The sequence below is a fragment of the Vidua macroura genome, chromosome 8, assembly GCF_024509145.1.
Source record: "Vidua macroura isolate BioBank_ID:100142 chromosome 8, ASM2450914v1, whole genome shotgun sequence".
Taxonomy (NCBI): domain Eukaryota; kingdom Metazoa; phylum Chordata; class Aves; order Passeriformes; family Viduidae; genus Vidua; species Vidua macroura.
This window is the reverse complement of record NC_071578.1, coordinates 26815015-26833195: the sequence shown is the minus strand read 5'-3', so window position 1 is coordinate 26833195 and position 18181 is coordinate 26815015. Positions and strand designations below refer to the sequence as shown.

The 18181-nt window shown below is 40.3% G+C and overlaps 1 protein-coding gene across 1 annotated transcript; it reads right to left on the bottom strand.

The window, feature by feature from the left end:
- Positions 1-841: 841 nt before the first annotated feature.
- Positions 842-10390, bottom strand: SYT15 (synaptotagmin 15). The gene is given in 10 exon segments (XM_053983772.1): positions 842-1220; positions 2300-2479; positions 3526-3646; positions 4136-4306; positions 5095-5390; positions 5916-6058; positions 6711-6909; positions 9993-10017; positions 10019-10143; positions 10146-10390. Coding segments are annotated over 10 exon segments (1533 nt in total). The 5' UTR covers positions 10282-10390; the 3' UTR covers positions 842-1083.
- Between the last annotated feature and the right edge of the window lie 7791 nt (positions 10391-18181).

Here is an 18181-nt window from a genome sequence, read left to right as displayed (position 1 = left end):
AGCTGTAGAGGTTATGGAACATGATTGTGCAAAATGTTTTGCTGCAGTAGTCTGTGTGTCTGGTTTATGACTGTACAGTGAGAAGGGTACAGAGCTCAGGTCCCCAGTGAACAATCAAAAAGAGAAGATAGTCCTATTTTATTTTGATTAGGAATAATTGCTCCGAATTACTTTAGAGAGCAGTAATTTATTTAATGAAGAATACTCTACTACTAAAACAGACACATGCCCAGGGGGCTTAAGCTAATTGAATTTTCAGTGTAAGAATGGTCATACTAGGTCAAACCAAGGCTCTTGTAATCAATGCTCTGTCTCCAGCAGAGGTGTGTTTAGAGAGAAATATAGAAGACAGGACAGGTCCTCATTTACTGTCTCAAAGTACTCCAGTACTGGAATAGCATCCATTCACTTGTGACTCTGACTTCTTTACTTGACCCTTAGTGTCAGCACAAAGTGCTGTAGTTGGGGTCAGCTGAAAACATTGAACTGAGTTACTGCAGGAAATACACTGTGAGCAGCTGCTTCCAGGTGTGTGACCAATAAGCAGTGCCTTCACCGTTCCTGTTCAAAAGAGGTCTAAAATAGCAGCATTATATTTAAAACAAGTTCTGCATGTATTAGTCAGTGTCTTTTGGGCTTGTCTCACTTGCCCAGCTCACTGGGCTTCTCTCCCCTTTGGTGAAGCCACTGTTGTGATGTGGAGCAGTGGGCAGATAGGCCTGGTGTCGTCACTGGCAATTCTTGGGTTTTGGGCTCTATCTACATGATGTGTGATCATTTGTGCCCAGAACTCATGACCAAGAAGTGGAATTTACTAGTCAAAATAATTAATACTGAGAGATCACATTTGGCTGTTTTATTTGCTCAGCTGCTTGTTAATTTAACATATATTTTGAAGAGACGAAAGAGAGACTCCCAGCCTATCAGGGACCAAATCTTTTATTTGTGTTTGGTCAAGGAAATAATTTAATTTATTCTTTTCTTATTCGGGTACAAAATCTTAGCAAAGATTTTTGTACCCTTTAGATGAGAAAGATAGTAAGAGCTTTTCCATGTTAAGGTTGTTTTTTTTCTCAGTGCTGTTCATGTGCTGTGGCAGAGAGCATGCCATCGTTTAACCAGCTCCTTGGGCTTGCTGATCATCTCATTCCAGTGTTCCAGTTCTCTGCCACGTGTGTACATGAAAGGCCCAACTACTACTCGTCCCAGCAGAAGTGTTTCTGGGAAAAAAAGAAAGCAGTTAGTGATGAGCACCTGTGATGCTTCTCTGAAATTCTTGCCTAAATTAGAATATTACTTGGAGAAATACATGTTGATACCTTTTCTGAAATGTATTTTTTGAATTAAAATATTCCTCAAGGAAATAACTCTGGACTTCAGGTTCTGTCTCTTCTACCTGCTGAGGTTCAGCATTAAAAAAGGTATGGCAGTAAGTGGGTGTTTGGTCAATGCAGGCCCGTCCTTTTGCCTGCAGTTAAACATCTTCAAGGCACAAACATCTCATCTGTATCTGCCCTGCCCCTTTACCTCAGGTTTACTGGGGAACTGTGCCCTAATTTTGGGCATCAGCAGCCTCTGTAGGATTCACATGATGCTCTGGCTTTGCAAAAAATAAATGCAGTTACTGAGACAGCTGGGAGCTGTAATATGTGTGTTGCCTCTGCCAAGGACCAGATTGTTTATTCATGCCTGGAATTTTCAGCTATGAATGGGGAAATTTATTGAGATCATATTTGCACTGCAGGGAAGATGTTTTTCTTGTGAGCAGTGGAAATACTGAATTCTGATTTTCTTCTGCAAGCAGAGCTCCTTAATGAATTCTCTGACAGTAAGAGGTGACCCCAAGCATCAGGTTTTCTGCCAGGGAATAGGGATGTTTGCTAATCTCTCTTCTTTCTCACTGCTGAGAGAATTAAAATCCCTATTCCTCTTTCAAATTTGCTTAGAAAGAGTGAACGGGCACAGTTTTGCAGGCTTTGTGTTACACGCACAAGTGTTCACATAAGCTTGTTTTAATGGGATACTGGAATGAAACAAAGGCACAGCACCTTGTACTGGCATTGACTAGTCTACAGTGATTTTATTCATGTCTTCCATGAAATTGAGCCTCTGAAGTAGAGACATATGCTTAACTACAAATAAGTTTTTCTGCTTTTAAAGAGACAACCTTTGAAATACCCCAAAACTCTTACAAGTTTTATGATTATTGCTGAAAAGTAATTACTTCCTCTCAGGTTTAAACATGTCTCAAATATGTAAGAGATTTGACACCTTGACTGTAATAATTTATCTAACTTACTTTCTCCTTTGTTACTCTGGAGCACAGATAGACTCAGGCTTGCTGTATCCAGCTCTGTCTGATCTGCCTTGAAACTGAAGGTTTCATTGTACACAGGATTGGGAGTTCCCAGAAGAGCTGCTGTCTTTTTACTTTTGATGAATTTATTATGGTTCATTAGTGAGACTTTGACATACACACCTTGGAGAAAAAGAAATTAAACACTAAAAGACATCTTCAAGAAGCAGTTGGGAAATGGCTTAAGGAATTTCTTCCTTTTGGGAGTCAGTATCAAGTGTAACATCAGATTGTGAAAGACTCATGGAACACACATGACATAAAACAGGGAGTACACAGAGTACTGAGGGTGCAGTTTTGCAGTGCACTTCACAATTTAAGTGCTGTTAAAATAAGCAGCCATATTCTTACCCTGCATCCTTGATCTTATGTTTCTGTGCCTTCCCTTCATCTGATGGAGACTTTTTTTTGAAGGCTTAATTTGTTCAGTCAAAAAAAAACTTCATAGTGATGTGTGTATATACAGGACTAAACCTCTTTTCTTTTTAAATGGTAGGTGTATTTTGCATTTATATTGTTTCACTTCAAAGCCCTGCAAGAAATTACTACAGACTGAAATACAAGTTTGGTTCTTCATCCGTTTTTGCTTTTGAGTGTTAGATTTTAAACAGCCTTTTGAGGTAATCTATGAGACCAGGGATACATGAGTATGATGTACCAGAAAAAGCCCTCTGCACTAAGGGAGAAAACTGTGACTCCATGCCATGGTCCTTTGAACAATAGCCAGGCTGTCCTAAACTGGGATTTTTTTCTCCCAATTCAGTTCCTCCCAGGACAGCTGTTCAGCATAAGCAGTTGTCCTGCAGCTGTTACCTCTAAGAATTTGACTGGAGGCAAGTGTTCAGGTCAATATCCCCTGAAATGCTGCCTTCTGTGGACTGGAGAGCAGCAAAAGGATGCTGCTCACTGTACAAAAACAGGAGAAAAAAGTTAGCACGAATTGCCACAGGACAAACCTTTTATTATGAAACAAACCCCAAACACAGCAAAACTAAGCTATCAAAATCTAATTGCCTCAGGGCAAAATATGGCTTGTTTCCACTCAAATCACCAGGATGTTTATTTGTTCCTGTCAGAGTCCCACAGCACAATCCTGCGTGTACAGATGAGGAAGGAGCAAATTAAAACAGGAAGTTTGGAGCTGATAGCAGGGAGGAAATCCCACTTACCAACAGCAGGGCTCTCCTCCTGGAGCTTTAATCCCCTCGCCCTCAGAACCACCACAGTGAGACGGCCCAGGTAGTCATTGTAGCTCAGGGAGAACTGGATATCACCGTGCTCTGAAGGAGGCTTTGGAAGCAGAACAACACCTGTCAAATACGTCTGAAAAACTCTCCCATCCAATCCTTTTTCATGCTAATGGTTTCTGTCACACTAAGGCATGTGAGTGAATTGTAATGGCTTTATTTATGCTGTTGTAACATTTGATGGAACCAATTAATCAGCCTTCCTAACCCTCAGAATTACTCTTTTCCAGAGGATATCTATTTCCTTGCCTCTTCTGCTCTTTTCTGCTCTAATTGAAAAGAGAAGCAAATAACAAAAGTTCTTATGTAACGACCTCCTAATTCACGTGACTTTTTCTAAGCGTCTGGGTACTCCCTTTAGAACAGCTATGGGTCTGCAAGCTGGTAAGAAGGGAATTTCTATTCCAAATGTTTATGAAGTACTTTTGCATTTGAGGTACTTGGTAGAACATAGTTCTACTTCAGCTATATCCTTTGAATACTTGTAAGATGACAGAAGTTCCACAGTGCCAAGCAGCCTGGTATCACATACCTCCAAGTTTTCTTTCTCCAGGTCTCTCCATATGACTAGTTTGTTGTCCTCAGTTAATGCTTCATTTTTTAGTGGGAATATAACTTGGCCTAAGAGATGATGCTTCTTCTGCTTATCAACACGATAAACCAAAAACTTTAGTGTCCTTTGGAGCAACATTTTACTAGAAACCTGTACAGAAAAATGAAGACTATTAATAATTATAAAATATCTGACACTTTTCTACTCTAGCATGTCTTCAAAGGAAATATTTTTCAAACTGTGTTAAGTGTAGGTAGAAATTTCCTTTAATTATTTGAAGTCTACTTTTAAAATTTGCCTCAAGTTTTAGCTATGCAGAAGTCAAGATCCAAGCTAAAATATGAGTTCATTTGAAAGCTATGAAGTTAGTTGGTGGTTTTATAGCTCATATGAATCTAATGCTGTGTGATGCATTCACTTTCAGATTCAGATGTTTAGAATCTGTAAACATTTTTTCAGTTGTCTGAAACACAACTTTTTTTTTTGTTTTAAAGCTTTTGTCTTGTAATGTGTGCTGAAAGCCTGTTAGCATGGGATGGAAAGCTGAACAGTGCTGTACAAATAGCAGCCCAGACATGCCTCCCAAGTTCTGCTGTCTAGCTTACTTCACAGCAAAGAAACTAAAAGCTGTGAAAGCATTTTGTCAGTATTGGCTCCTTCTGGACTTCTAGAACTGCTGGGCTTAACTGATCAGCTGTAGTTCAAAACTGGAGTTTTTGTAATTCCCAGGGCAAGTTCTGGAATCCTTAACCTTGGTACATAACAGAATTAAGATCAGTTTTGTAGCCCAGCATCTCCAGAAGCCCCAGTAAAAAATCCTGTCTCTGGTGGAAACAACTTCTATCTTGGTAGAAGCATTGTGAACATACAAACATGTACTGTAGTTTGACAAGTTAATATTTGCAAAGAAAAATCTGCCTCTTCAAAAGAAAAAGTACCTGGAAAACAAAGTTTTCATCAAACTGTGGGTTAAGAGTTTTCCGTTTTGTTTTGGACTGCAGGTAGCTTCTTTCATCAGGCAGCAGGTAGATTTTCACAAATGGACTGCAGGAGTCAGCAGGAGGCTGCAGCTTTCTGAGTTTGATCAAGGAGACGAGGAGCCTTTCTGACTCTTGCTCGTATTCTATGGAGAACCAGAGGCGGCCAATGCTGCCATCAGGAAAATCTGTTTCGCTTTTGTCTTCAGGAAACTTGTACAGATCTGGGTTAATGGTCCCTACAACATAAGCTCCAGCTACAAGAAAAGGCAAAACAAGCATCCTCAGATTAGCCTCAAGAACCATTGCAGGCATTTTTATAACCACTGCTGGATTTGGGTAAATCAGATTACCCTCTTTATTAACAATTTTCTGTAATAATTTCATATTTTATTTCCTTTTCCATCAAATTTGGGGGAGTAATTGTAGGCTGCATCACTTTTCTTTCCCTTATTCCTGTGATTGTACCTGGTTAGCTCTAGCTATTAGTTGTTGCAGTGTGCAGCTGGTGACTGCTGTTTCTGGGGACAACAGACACTTCCTGGCCTTTACAAAATATGGGAGGAGAGATTGCTTTGTCTGCCAAATGTGTAAGGTACCACGGTACTGGGACCAAAATAACTACATTCTTGCCCAATTGTCATATATAAAATATATAAATACATAGAGCATTTAGGGCTTGTGCTGTGTAATGCTATCTCAGGTGTGCCCCCAAGGTATGTGCTTCATAATAATAAAGCCACCCTACCCTGAAAAATAGTCCCATTTTTGCAATGCCATACCCAAAGAATGAAATGATGACCGTGGCCCAGACTGAGGGGTCATGAAGGGGTCCCTGTCTTCCTGAACCTGTTCTTCATTTGTCAGGTGAATCCAGTCTCGCCCATGCAGTGTTGGTGGAATGATAAATGGAACACTTCTGGATCTGCTCAAGACAACAGCATCTTTTGACTCTTCTGGTTTAAATGTGGAAACCAAACTTGATAAGAGTAGAAAGTTTACTGTTCTTATGTCAGAATGTAATAATTCTACAGACATTTAAAAATAAAATCAAAAAGCAAATAAAATCAATTGCTTAATGCATAAAAAGACAGTGAGACACATTAGATCATAATTCTTCTGACAGATTCTTCTCTTTCCCCCTTTCTTTCCCCTTAGAATTTATCTTTCAAAGGAAAGGAAGAATTAACTGCAGCTGCTTGTTTTAGAGCCAAAACCTCTGCAATGATTAATTCTCTAAAAGAGTCTCCTTCCTGAAGTCCTATTGTTTTTGTTATTAGACTAGAAACGACTCTGGAACATAGGCTGGGTTTGTCCAACAGGTGTAGCTATCCATTCACCAATTACACTTGAATGTATTCTCTCTTCTAAATAAATCAGGAGTAATCATCACTTTCATAGTTAGATTATCCTTTTCCTAAAGGAACAAAAGAGAACATGACTGATGTTTTCATATAATTTAGAGATCTTCTTTATTTCTGTACATGCATATATTTGGATCACTTGCTCATTTGACATTTGACAAGTTGAAATAAATTACATAGCATATGCTTTAAAAACAAAATGAAAATACGTACCTTGTGCTTTTTCGTTGAATTTCAGATTTTGCCTGATCTTGGAAAATGGCATTTGCATTTGTTGTTTTGACGGGATTGATGAGCTTTTCATAAGAAAAAAGGCGGCAATTTTTTTTCCAGAGCAGATATGCAGTAATTCCAAGGAGAACAAATAAAAGGATCCCTCCTATTATACCTCCAGCCACAGCAACTGCTTGCTCTGTTCAAACATAAAAGCACATAAAACATCATAGGAAGATCAAAGTTAAGTATATTTTGGGTGTAGACAGGAATATTAAAGCTAACAAAAACCATTCCAAAATTCTTTTTAAATGAGACATTCAGCTCCCATGTGCATTTTTGTTTGGTTGCATGGTGCAGCACCTGAAGACACATGACAATGGCAGTGACAGATACAGTGTTCAGAAGCACTGGCAGTTACTGCAATGTGAGAGACTACAGACATGGAAAAACCCCAAATGCCAAAGAATTGTTCAGGCTCTTGTTTTAGCATTAGCATTTACCTTAGCATGGCAGAAGTGCTAGAGCTTGCATAATGGAAGAAAAAGAGAACCCAGGAGCACCTAATATGAAAGGTACCATTATTTTGGTTTGGTTTGTTCTTCCAACTATTAATCTATGTTGAATTGAATCTAGACCCTGGCACAAGGAACAAAGTAAAGCTGTGGGTTGTTTTCTTTCTAAGGATGCATGTGTTTCCTGATCTGTGAAGGCAAAGTTAAATATCCAGTAAACAGAGTTTCCTGAACTGTGAGTACTTAACATGCAACAAAATCATGTATAATTACTGTGAACAAACCAAAACCCAAATAAAACTTTATAAATGTATTTAATATGAATATGAGAAATTCTGTTGTGAGGATTTCTCATTAGACCAAGGGTAGACAATTGATAATGGGCTCAGTTCATTGCTTTCACATTTTTGCTGAGAATGCTGGCATGATAGGCTGCAAAGATTATTTTGCTCTGTACATAAACTCCTGAATGATCTTCCACTCTGCAGACATGGGAGACAGCTGAGGAGCAGCTGAGTACTGGGTGCTGACAGTTCTCAAGGTCTCCCCTGAAACTGAAGTAGTGAAGTGACCTGGCATTTCTTCACAACTGGTACTGAATTTTTTTTTCCTTTTCTCTGCTTTTAGGTAGAGATAACTGTGATTATGCTTTATTCCTTTTTATCTGTCTGTGCTTGCAGTTAGCTGTCTCTATACAATGGTACAAGTAAAATGAAGACAATACAAGCACAAAATAATCAGTCAACACTAGTGATAGTTTTGACTATCAAATAATAATAGTTTTGAATAATTCAAAATTATTTTCATTTAATTTAGTTTATTCATTGGAGCTATAAAGAGTCCAGAAGGTGAGATGCATGTACATATATTGCTGATTTTTTTCAGTGTTTCCCTGTTGCAGTAAGCGACATGAAATATCCTTCAGCTACAGAACACTTAAGTAATTACCTTGTGCTATGAAATGAACCTGGCCATAACGCCTCAAAAGCCTTAATCTCATCCTGACTCATTTTCCTGCATTTGGTGGAGTCACTGGAGCTAAGTTGGTTTTGCAGCTCCCCTCCAGGTGTGTTGCCTTAGGCCTCTGCAGGAATTGGCTGTCTGCTTCCCTGAGTCACACAATCACTCCTGTCTCCCAGCACCACCATGGAGCAGTCACCCCGCTCCGGCTGTACCACAGCAACAGCACTTTGCTGTCCTTGCAGCTGGTAGGTGAGCTGAGTGGGTTCCAGCATTCACACAGACTATTTAGTACAATCCTTATTCTGAGCAACAGGAAACAAGCACCTACTTGGTGTGGGTTAATATTCATACAGAGACAAGTCTGATGGTTCCATGTGAGTAAATTTGTTTTCCTTGATAAGAATGCACAGTATGAGGAAATGCATATGAGCATGGGAATTTTGTGTGTTTGTTCCTTTTAGTTTTGCAAGGCAGGCTCAAGTATATCTTCAGTCAGATTTTATTGCATCTCAGGAGGCTAGATGTAGAAAAACTGCTTCAGTTTAACATCCATGAACATAATAGAAATTAATGGTTTCTCTTATGTTGGTGCACTATAAACAACACTAATATCTATATGGCTGGTAGTTTTGCTGTCTGATATAAGTATCTGAAAGGTTAACATTTCACGCAAGCTGTACAGGTCTTTGTTTAACTTGTCCTCTTCATTCACAAGTCTTTGCTCTCAGCAGCAGTCCTGTGTTCCCCTATAGCCAGTTTGTCACTATTTACCATTAAACACAGGAAGATGAGGTGTGCATTGATTTTGGAGTAAGAGAACAAGTTTCCAGTCTCTTAGTTAATGAGTTTGTATGTACTGAATTTGTTCACTGCAGAATGATAAGTATTCATGACACACCCATAGGCATTGACTCAAATTCTGTTTTTTTTAACTTTACACAGCTGTAGATATAAGGTAAAGTTTCATTTCAGAAGTTACCTGTAATTTAATGAGAGTAAGAAGAATTTGTCTCACTTTTAGACCATCTTATCTGATTAGATCAGCAACAGAACCAGTGGCTTAGGGCACAATGTAGCACTAGTCACAAAATTGACCACTGAGATAAGTTGCATCCAGTGTATGCGGGGAGAAAATATGTATCTTTTAAAATAACTACCTATCATCATGAGAAATTGATATATTATATCCTGCTGTGGTACAGGATCATGGCAGAGGAAATGGAAGAGACACGTCGGACCACCTCATCTCCCTCCACCCGAGCCAGGGGACTGTCTCCTGCTAATAGGTACCAGGTTTATCCTAGCATAGAGCAGGCATCCTCTGTCTCCTCTGGGGTTGCATCCCTTTTTGGTTACCGTGTGCTTATATGCTTTTAATAAGATTTACTTAAACTTTGCAGTAAGCCTTTTGGCTTACGAGCAAGTTTACAAGCAGCCCGCTCTCCACCACGAGTTTTAATCCCCATATAAAGACACACTCTAAGCCCATGTACAGTATAAATTAAATAACTGAGTGGGAGTGGAGGCAAGATTTCACATTTGCTGTGCCTGTCTCCAGCGCCGAGCTCTCCTCTGTCAGGCGCTCCGGGCGGTGCTGCCAGCCCTGCAGTTCCAGGCTGCCGCTTCCCTGGCGGGCTCCGGAGGGCGGCCGGGCAGGTGCGCAGGGACAGGTTTGAGCTGATGCTTTAGCGAGCCTTCCCCAGCGCCAGCGGGGCGGCGGCAGGTGCCCTGCCGGGGCTGCGGGAGGAGCCGGGCACCCCCTCTCTCCCTCCCTGCCTCCCTCCCTGCGCGCCCCGGCGCTTACCGGGCATGGGTGCCGCTGCTCCTGCGGGCCCGGCGCGAGTGCCCGCCGCCGCCCCGGTGTCCGAGCCCGCAGCCCCTCCCCGGCCCGCCCCCGCGCCTCGCACACGGCAGAGCCTGGGAACAGCGCTTCAAAGAGAGGCATCTCTTGTGCAAGAAAAGCAAAGGCACCCGCTGGGGAAAGATTCCGCGCAGTCCCAGGCTCCCCGAGCCCGGCCAGGACAGACGTTGCCGATCTTCCGCGGAGGGAGGGCTGGAATCGGGCAGGAATGATGCTGACCATTGTGCTGCATAAATCCTGTCAGCCCTAAAAAGGCACCAGTGCGACACTGCCTGCGTGAGAGAACTCCAAAAGCTACCGCTACGCTCAGAAAAATTCTTTGATATTAGTAGCTTAATTCTGAATATTCGTGAGCAAGAAAACGAATGTGTATGCATTTCTTTTATATCTTAAACAAAATATGTAAGCACAAAGGAACATATATCTCCTTAGACAATTGCAATTATAACCCTTTCTATTTGTATTTATGAATGTAATGGTCTTTAATCTCCAAGTGTGTAATGGGTACAACCAACCAGATCTTAACCAGCCAAATTATTCTCGCATAGTTCAGAAACAAAGTGTTTGCCGTCACTTCTTGTCTGCTAATGTTTCTTTCACAGCCAGTATATGACAAGAACCTATACCTTAAATTTAACAGCTGTTTGTATTACATGTTCTCTTCACAATTGTTGCATGTGTAGTGCGTAGTGTTGTTTAAGCTAATAGCCAAAGAAATGCGAAGTAATTAAAACCAGTAGGATCCTAATGAAATGTCCTCTGTTTCTGTAGAATCTTAGATTTCTTTTCATTCCATTTAAAATGTTCTGCTGTAAATGTAGCATGGTTAAGCTTTTTCTATTAATTGTTGAGTCCTCTGGAAGAAATAAAGTATTTAGATAATTTTTACCCAAAAAAGAAAAAGCTTCGTGTATTTTAGTTTTATACTTGTAAGATAGTTAATTATTAAAGAAATATTGTACAGTCAGTGCTTTTACTACTCTTATTTCTCCATTCAATTAGTGCAAACACTGACGTAGAGTTTTTTTCTCAGCAGTTTTGCACTTGTCAGGATAATGTCTATAAGCATGTCTGAGGCAACCCGAAATTTTGAGTTGTGTGGCAAGACAACAACTGCCTGCTTTCTCTTGCAGTGTTCTTGCTTGAGCTCACTTTTGTGGCTGTGTGAGGAGTGCTGCGGTTGCTTTGAACACCTGATTGCTTTCCAGAGCACTGCTGACCAGTAAAGTGATCTGTGCCTGATGCACTGGCTCCCACACAAGCCCTGCTGCCTGTGTGGAGGTGTGGGAAGTTGGACATCTGGGCAGCAATACCCAGTAACCATCTGCTGATTCAGCTCCTGTTTCAGTGAGCCCGGGGATGGGGCAGCGTCACCTGGAGGGGCAGATCTCGCCCTCCCCAAGTTCCTGTGGAAGGAGTTAATGGCAAAGCTGTTGAGCAGGGAGCTTTAATTTTGATTCTCTGCTCCACTGTGAAGTTCCCGTTTCCAGTCTCTCTGTGCTGAGTTCTTGCAACAGCTGGAAATCAGAATAAATACAGGACATGAAACACAACTATACCCTCCTTTATCTCTGATTGCAGTCTCCTCCTTCTCTGTTTCTGGTGCATATTTTGTAGCATACACATTTTTCAGTGTCCCTATCCAGGGACATCTCACAGTCCAACCTTGAGCTTTAAAAGACCACTTAAAAAATCTGTCACAAAACAATTCTGCAAAGTGTGTTACCTTAAAAACAGTGATGTCACATTGCTCATTTGACACCTATCTAAGTAACAGCAAATAATTTATCATATATTCATGGAATTCCCACTAGACTGGGTGAAATTCAACATATGTATTTTAAAAATTGGGTATCTTTGAAAAAATCTGTGAATATTTGCTTGATATATAAACCCTTTTATCCAGTTCTGATTTACAATTAATTTGATTGCATGTAATTACTTAAAGCTGTTTATAGGAACATATCTTGATAAAGGATAGAAGAATATTTAAAGAAGATATAGCTGTAGGATCACAAGCATCAATAGGTCTTTAGAAAGGTAAGTAATTATAGCATCATTTTACACTAAAGTCTAACTCCTACTATAATTTATTAATAATCTTAAAGCTTCAACAGATCCTGTTCAATAAAAGGGTTTTCATTTATTTTTTTTTAAATCCCATTTTGCAGCCATAGAATGATTTTCAAGTCCATCCATTTCAAGTGAAATATATTCAAGTTATTCTGCCTTCACACCCACTCCCGCGTGTTTGTGAATTTTGACTTTCATGTTGGTGGTACCTTCATCTGTAGTGGCATTTACAATGCAATTTTGACTTCCATGTTAGTGGTACCTTCGTCTGCAATGGCATCTAGAAAGAGGTAAACTTTTTTACTTTTTTTTCCCAATTAAATGTGAACTAATGTTATTGAGACCAGTGAATTATTCAGGAACAATAGATTGGGGTCTGCAGGGAGCATTGATGGGCACCCTGACTACAACAAATAGATTACATTGAAAAGTATAATTGCAAATGGCAGAAATAATGAGTACTTAGAATTTCTATAGTGCCTTTCATTTCCAGGCAACCATTGCCTGATTTCTATACCAGCATTAATTACTGGTAGTTAACCATCACAAACCTTTTTGAAATAATACTTATTGTTATCCTGATTTTATAGATTGTTTAATGACTGGAGTTCCTCCAGATCCACACTTGTGTAACTGAGATAAGAATTTCTCCCACAATCTCCTGTTGGCCTTGGTCTAACACCTAGTTCTTGGCTTTAGCAGGCTATGGATAATTGATAGTTTCAGAAAGGAATATGTGAAAGAAAGATCTACTCCCTCAGAAAATACCCTTGGATCTGTTCTGGGAGTCATTTGTTAGTTTCCTTTCCAAAGAAAAGATGAGAACGGGAGAAGAAGTTCAGCCAGAAGGGAACCAGTCTTCCACAATTGTTTTCTTTCAGCTTGGCTGTTGATGGTAGTCACCATCAAGCAGACTGCAATCCAGAATAGCTCTCCCAGTAAAATTACAGGTGTGAAATGGGGATAGAGAGAGCAAGAAAAAAAATCTTCAAAAGATGCCATGTTTGGTGCTTCCAAGTGGGCATGAGGAGAAAGACAGCAAAAGAAGAAAGGAGAGAGGGGGAAAGAGCATTAACCTAGCCATGGGGTTTGGATTCCCACTTTGGCATTTCATTTTAGCCCAATAAAACTGACCCTGCAGCTAACCTTGACATTCTTCAGGGAGAAGCAGACAGAATGCTCTCACTGGATCTGAAAAATCTTCCACTATTCCATCAGTTTCCTCATAGCCCAGAGCTGCTCAACAGAGCCTTGGCCACATAAAAACTGTTACAGCTCGCACAGAGCTGTGCATGACAGATTTTTTTCCACGCTTTGATAGTCATGTTTTGCTGGGTATTAGAAATCCTTGACAAACACAAACATTTTAGTGCCTTCTTACAAAACTTTCTAGCACTGTTACAGAATACCTACTGATATGAAAGCATCTGTAGGTGAAGTCTGCATGCCAGCACTTCTACAGGATTTAGAATGTTTCTCTTTTTTTACCTTTTCCTTTTGCTTTTAGTAAGCTTTAGCTGTTGGTGTTGCCTAATAACAAAATTTGCACAGACTATAGCACCACCTCCTGTCCAAAGCTGGGCTGTGGTGCAAATAATAGAGCAAAGCAAAAAGTTCTTTAAAGGTGACTTTTTTTTGAACGTATGAAGTAAAATGGAAAAATGTGAACTTTTACTCCTTTCTCATGACTTTTCCTTCCTGTGTTTTATAATAGGAATTTCCAGTTTGCTTTTACTAGAATGTGTTCTTATGGTTGCAAGATTTTTTTGCCAATGTAAATTGCATTAAGAAAGTTAGCTGGCTGTTGATGTTTTAAGAAAATAAGAATACAAAATGTTCCTTTTAAAATTATGTTATTAATAAACTCGAAGTTCAGAGATAATATGCACAAGTAGAGACTCTTGCAGAGAAAACTACTTGTGTAGCTTGTGTGGTTTTAAAGATTTTTGGGGGCAATATCTGACTTTTTGTTCCAGTTTTGTACACTTCCCGGCCTTGATAAGAGTAGTCTAAACTTCATAACTTTGGCAGGGCCTTGCAAGATTATATGTGTACACATGAAAAATGAACTGTTCACACAGCTGTAGTGAACAGAAGTTGCTCTGAGGCAAGGCTGGTGTTTATTTTAGACAGTTTTTCCTAAGCCTCACCCTCTCTGAGTGAGGGATAGTGAATTTAGGCCAGACATTATGTGAATTAGACAAATGGGGAGGGATTGCTGAGCAGTCAGGTGAATCTGTAGACACTAATCCATCTTAAGATTTGCAGGGAAGCACAAAATTGTATATGTGGTGTAGCAATTACATCATTTGTAATATAGCCCTAACTGGTACAGCCTAATGGGATGCAAACTTTTAACTGAGAGCAAAGGTGATGTTTCTTTTTGGAAGCATTTACATCTGGAATCAGATACTGAAAGCTGTAGGTCTGTTTCCTCCAACTTAAAGATGTTTCTGCAGGCATGTGCACCTGAAACTGCTCTCTGTATAGCAGCAACAGATTTATAGGTGTCATCCCATACATTTTTGTGTTTAAGTTGCTCAAAAGCCTTGGAAAGACTGTAGGGAGATCTTGAGGGTCAAAGATGTAAGGGGAAAAAAAATTAAAATGCTGATTGTAGGAAAAAAAAAAAAAAAAGAGTAAACCTTTCATATAATTAAGTCATTATTTCATGTGGGTGAGCGATGCCTTTGTCTTTGCCCAGTGGCCAGGAGGTGGCCAGCGGGGGCCATCCTGGGGCTGTCCCTGCTGGATTTCCTTGGCAAGGGGCCCCGCAGGGCGGTGCTGGAACGTGACCGACCTCGCTGGGACACAGCTTCTGGCTCTGCCGGAGCAAAGGGTTCAGTGTGAGCAGGAATCCCCTGCGGCACCACCCCACGTGCAAAGGAACTCACTAGAAAGAGGCGCTCGGCCCATTCTTACACTGCTTTTGCAACAAGTAACGAGGAATGCCCGATCCATTTACAGAGTATTTATCTAGTACTGATAGTGTCCTGATAGTGTCCCGCATGCATCAAAAAGACATGATGATGTCTCCTAAATACCTCAATACCATAGGGTTTGGCTCCAAATACTGTTGATTCCAGTTGATATCAATCAGGTTTGGTCTATGTAGGAATCCTCAATACAAAGGGTTAGAAATTAAATCAGGTATAGGGTACTTAACGAGGGTCATGAGAGCAACATTGCAGCAGCTGTGTGAATTATTCCAGTGGCGACAAAAACTCCAAAAAACCCAGGCAGAACAACAACAACAACAACAACAACAATAACAAAAACAAACCAACAAACAAACCCCCCCAAAACCAAAACAAACAAAAAACCACAAAACCAAAAACCCCAAACAAACAAAAAAAAAAAACCCAAATATAAAAACCCCACAACCCAAAAAGCTCAAAAAGGGTTGATCTGACTCTAATCCTTTCAAAAATCTATGTTAGAGCCCAGCCAGGAAGGGATAAAATAAGCTGATGTGGGCATGTTTTGTGTGGTAATTACTAGAGTTGTCACTGCTGCAGAAAGAATTCTGTACACTTTTCCTGTGGTTAGCTCTTCACTTAAAATAGTTGCGACAATGTTCTAGGAAATACAAGAAATATGAGAAGGATGAAAGTAAATCTGTCAAGCTAGGAAGAATAAGTGTCACTGACACAGATATTGTTGCCTTGCTTTACTCAGAGAAAAAAAAAAATGTCTAAATGCTAGAAAGCAGTATTTTTTTCTGTAGGAGCTAAGCAAACAAATTCCTGTGCCTTTCCCAGCCTGGGCTCAAATGGTACATGCTGTGGTTGGAAATGCTAACCTGAAGGACACCTGCACACCACAGGTGAGCTTATTATATGACTCCATTTGTATGCATGGAGAAGTACACTGGTTTTGAGAAATTTAACTGATACCTTTATTCCCATTGCCAACATAATATTTCCTCAAAGAGAATGAACAAGCTCTCTGACAACCTGTTTAGTGGGCAACCAGGGGTTGAAGGATGGGAGAGAGTTAAAGGAGATTTTCTTTAGATTCCTGAGACCTATGAGTCAGTATGTCCATGAGCAAAGGTTACATAAACTAATAGATTAGAACAAGAATTAGTTGCATAAACACTATTACTGCATTTCAATCTGTCACAGAGTCAAGCCTGCAGATTATTGCAGGCAGAGCTAGCCTGGGGCTTACACTCCATCTTGCTGGACTGCCTCTGACACTGGAAACATTTGAAATAGCATTGTTCTCTTGCTGTGGGGCTCCTCTGAAATCTAGGGCTTAGTGCAGCAAGCCTCATTTATTATAGAGTGGTGTTGCTCTCAGCTCCTCTCTAATTTGAGATGTCACTCTCGTATATTGTACACTAATTCTGTCTGTTTCATTTAACCAAGGATCATCGTGCCTCTTATGTGACTGGTTCACTACAGGCAGCCCCAGGGACTAGATCCAGACCCTCTTCAAATTTCCCCCCAACTTTCCTGAAGCCTCTGTCCCTCTTCCTTCCATGATACTCTCTCTCCAGAATATCCTGGATGAAGTCAGGGAGACCAGTATAAGCAGCTCCTGCTGCATGGGGAAGAAATGAGGATGGATATGTTACCCAGGCCTGTTGTTCAGGGAAAGGGAGTCTGGATTAGGAATTTTGAGTAGACTGGAGCTCATTCACAAGCCATGAGACATTATGATGGCTGTGGACTGAGGTGTGTGGGAATATTGCAGGCCAAATGGAAAAGCAAAGCCTTTCTTGGAGCTGCAGAGCTGTGTTTTTCAAAGTGCATGAGGGCAAATTATGCTCCCAGGCTGCAGAACTTTCCTCTTGTGTAGTGTTTTCCTTTGCACTTTCCCCAGCTTCTTGCTGATCCCATTTCATCATTTTACATGTGGGAATTGAGGCATCAGAGTTCAAGTTTTTATTTAGATGCTTAACTCCCATTAAGTAAAGCAAACTTTCTCTGCAGTAGGCTTTGTTCATAGCCCTCAGCCCTGGGCACCAGTTAACATCTAGAACAGACTCTGATACTTTCTTGTTCAAAGTAAATTTTTTTTTTTTTTTTTTGATGACACCATTTGCAAAAGTAAACCAAGGAGGCTTAGTATCTACATGAATGTAGTTTTGAAAAAAAAAAAGTCAGATTCAAACTTTCAGGAGTGTTCTGGTGGGCAAGTCACATAAGGACAGAATTAGTGGTGACTTCTCAAAGTGTGGTGTTCTGCAGTGGGATTTTTTTCTGGAAGGAGGCCCTGGGAGCCCTACCTGCTTACATGGTCCTGGCTTCCCTCCTTTTCAGTTGAGAGTACAGAACAGATGGAAGACTAGCAATCAAATGCAGGGCAAAGCTGAACATGTGATTAAATTATCAAAAGGTCAAAGCCCTTACTGCATGAAAGGCAGCTTAAAGCTACCCCAAAACTGGCTTGAAGGGTTGGGTTTTTGGTGCAATTATTTATTGCATTTTGCTAATGGATATTAAAGAAGTGTAGGGAAGAGATTCTAGTGGTTGTGAATGGGAGGAAATGACATCTGGGAGAAGTAGAGCAGAGTGTCCATGTGATAGTCCCCTGATTTAACAGGAGATGTAAGGTTTTGTGCAATATCATCTTTGGCTTATTGCAAAACATGCTTGAAAAAGGGAGCTTGTTTTCATTCTCCATAACCTACTGTTCTGTTTGATAACCAAACTAAAAATAGTGCTTTGTAGAGATATGCTGAGTCTTTGAAGAACATGAGATGGTTTGTATCAGTGGGCTGCCTCACCAACTGCCAAGGTGAAATAAAGGCAAAAGAACTGGTCTGCTTTGTTGAGAAAGCTGCTCTTGTATCCAAGATGAAAAAGAAAGGAGATGACAGAGCTCAAAACCACCAGTTTTCACAGGTCTAAAAATTCTGACAGCTTTCAAAAAGATTAATTCTGCAAAGAGGAGAAGTACATCTATGTTGTGCCTTGAAAAAAGTCATGTCAGTAGTGTTACAGCATTATTCCCAATGAAGATAAATGTAGGTGACCTGGCAGATTTCATGGAGACTTTATGAGATAAACCCACATAAATCATCTTCCTTTCCACAGAAAAATAAAATT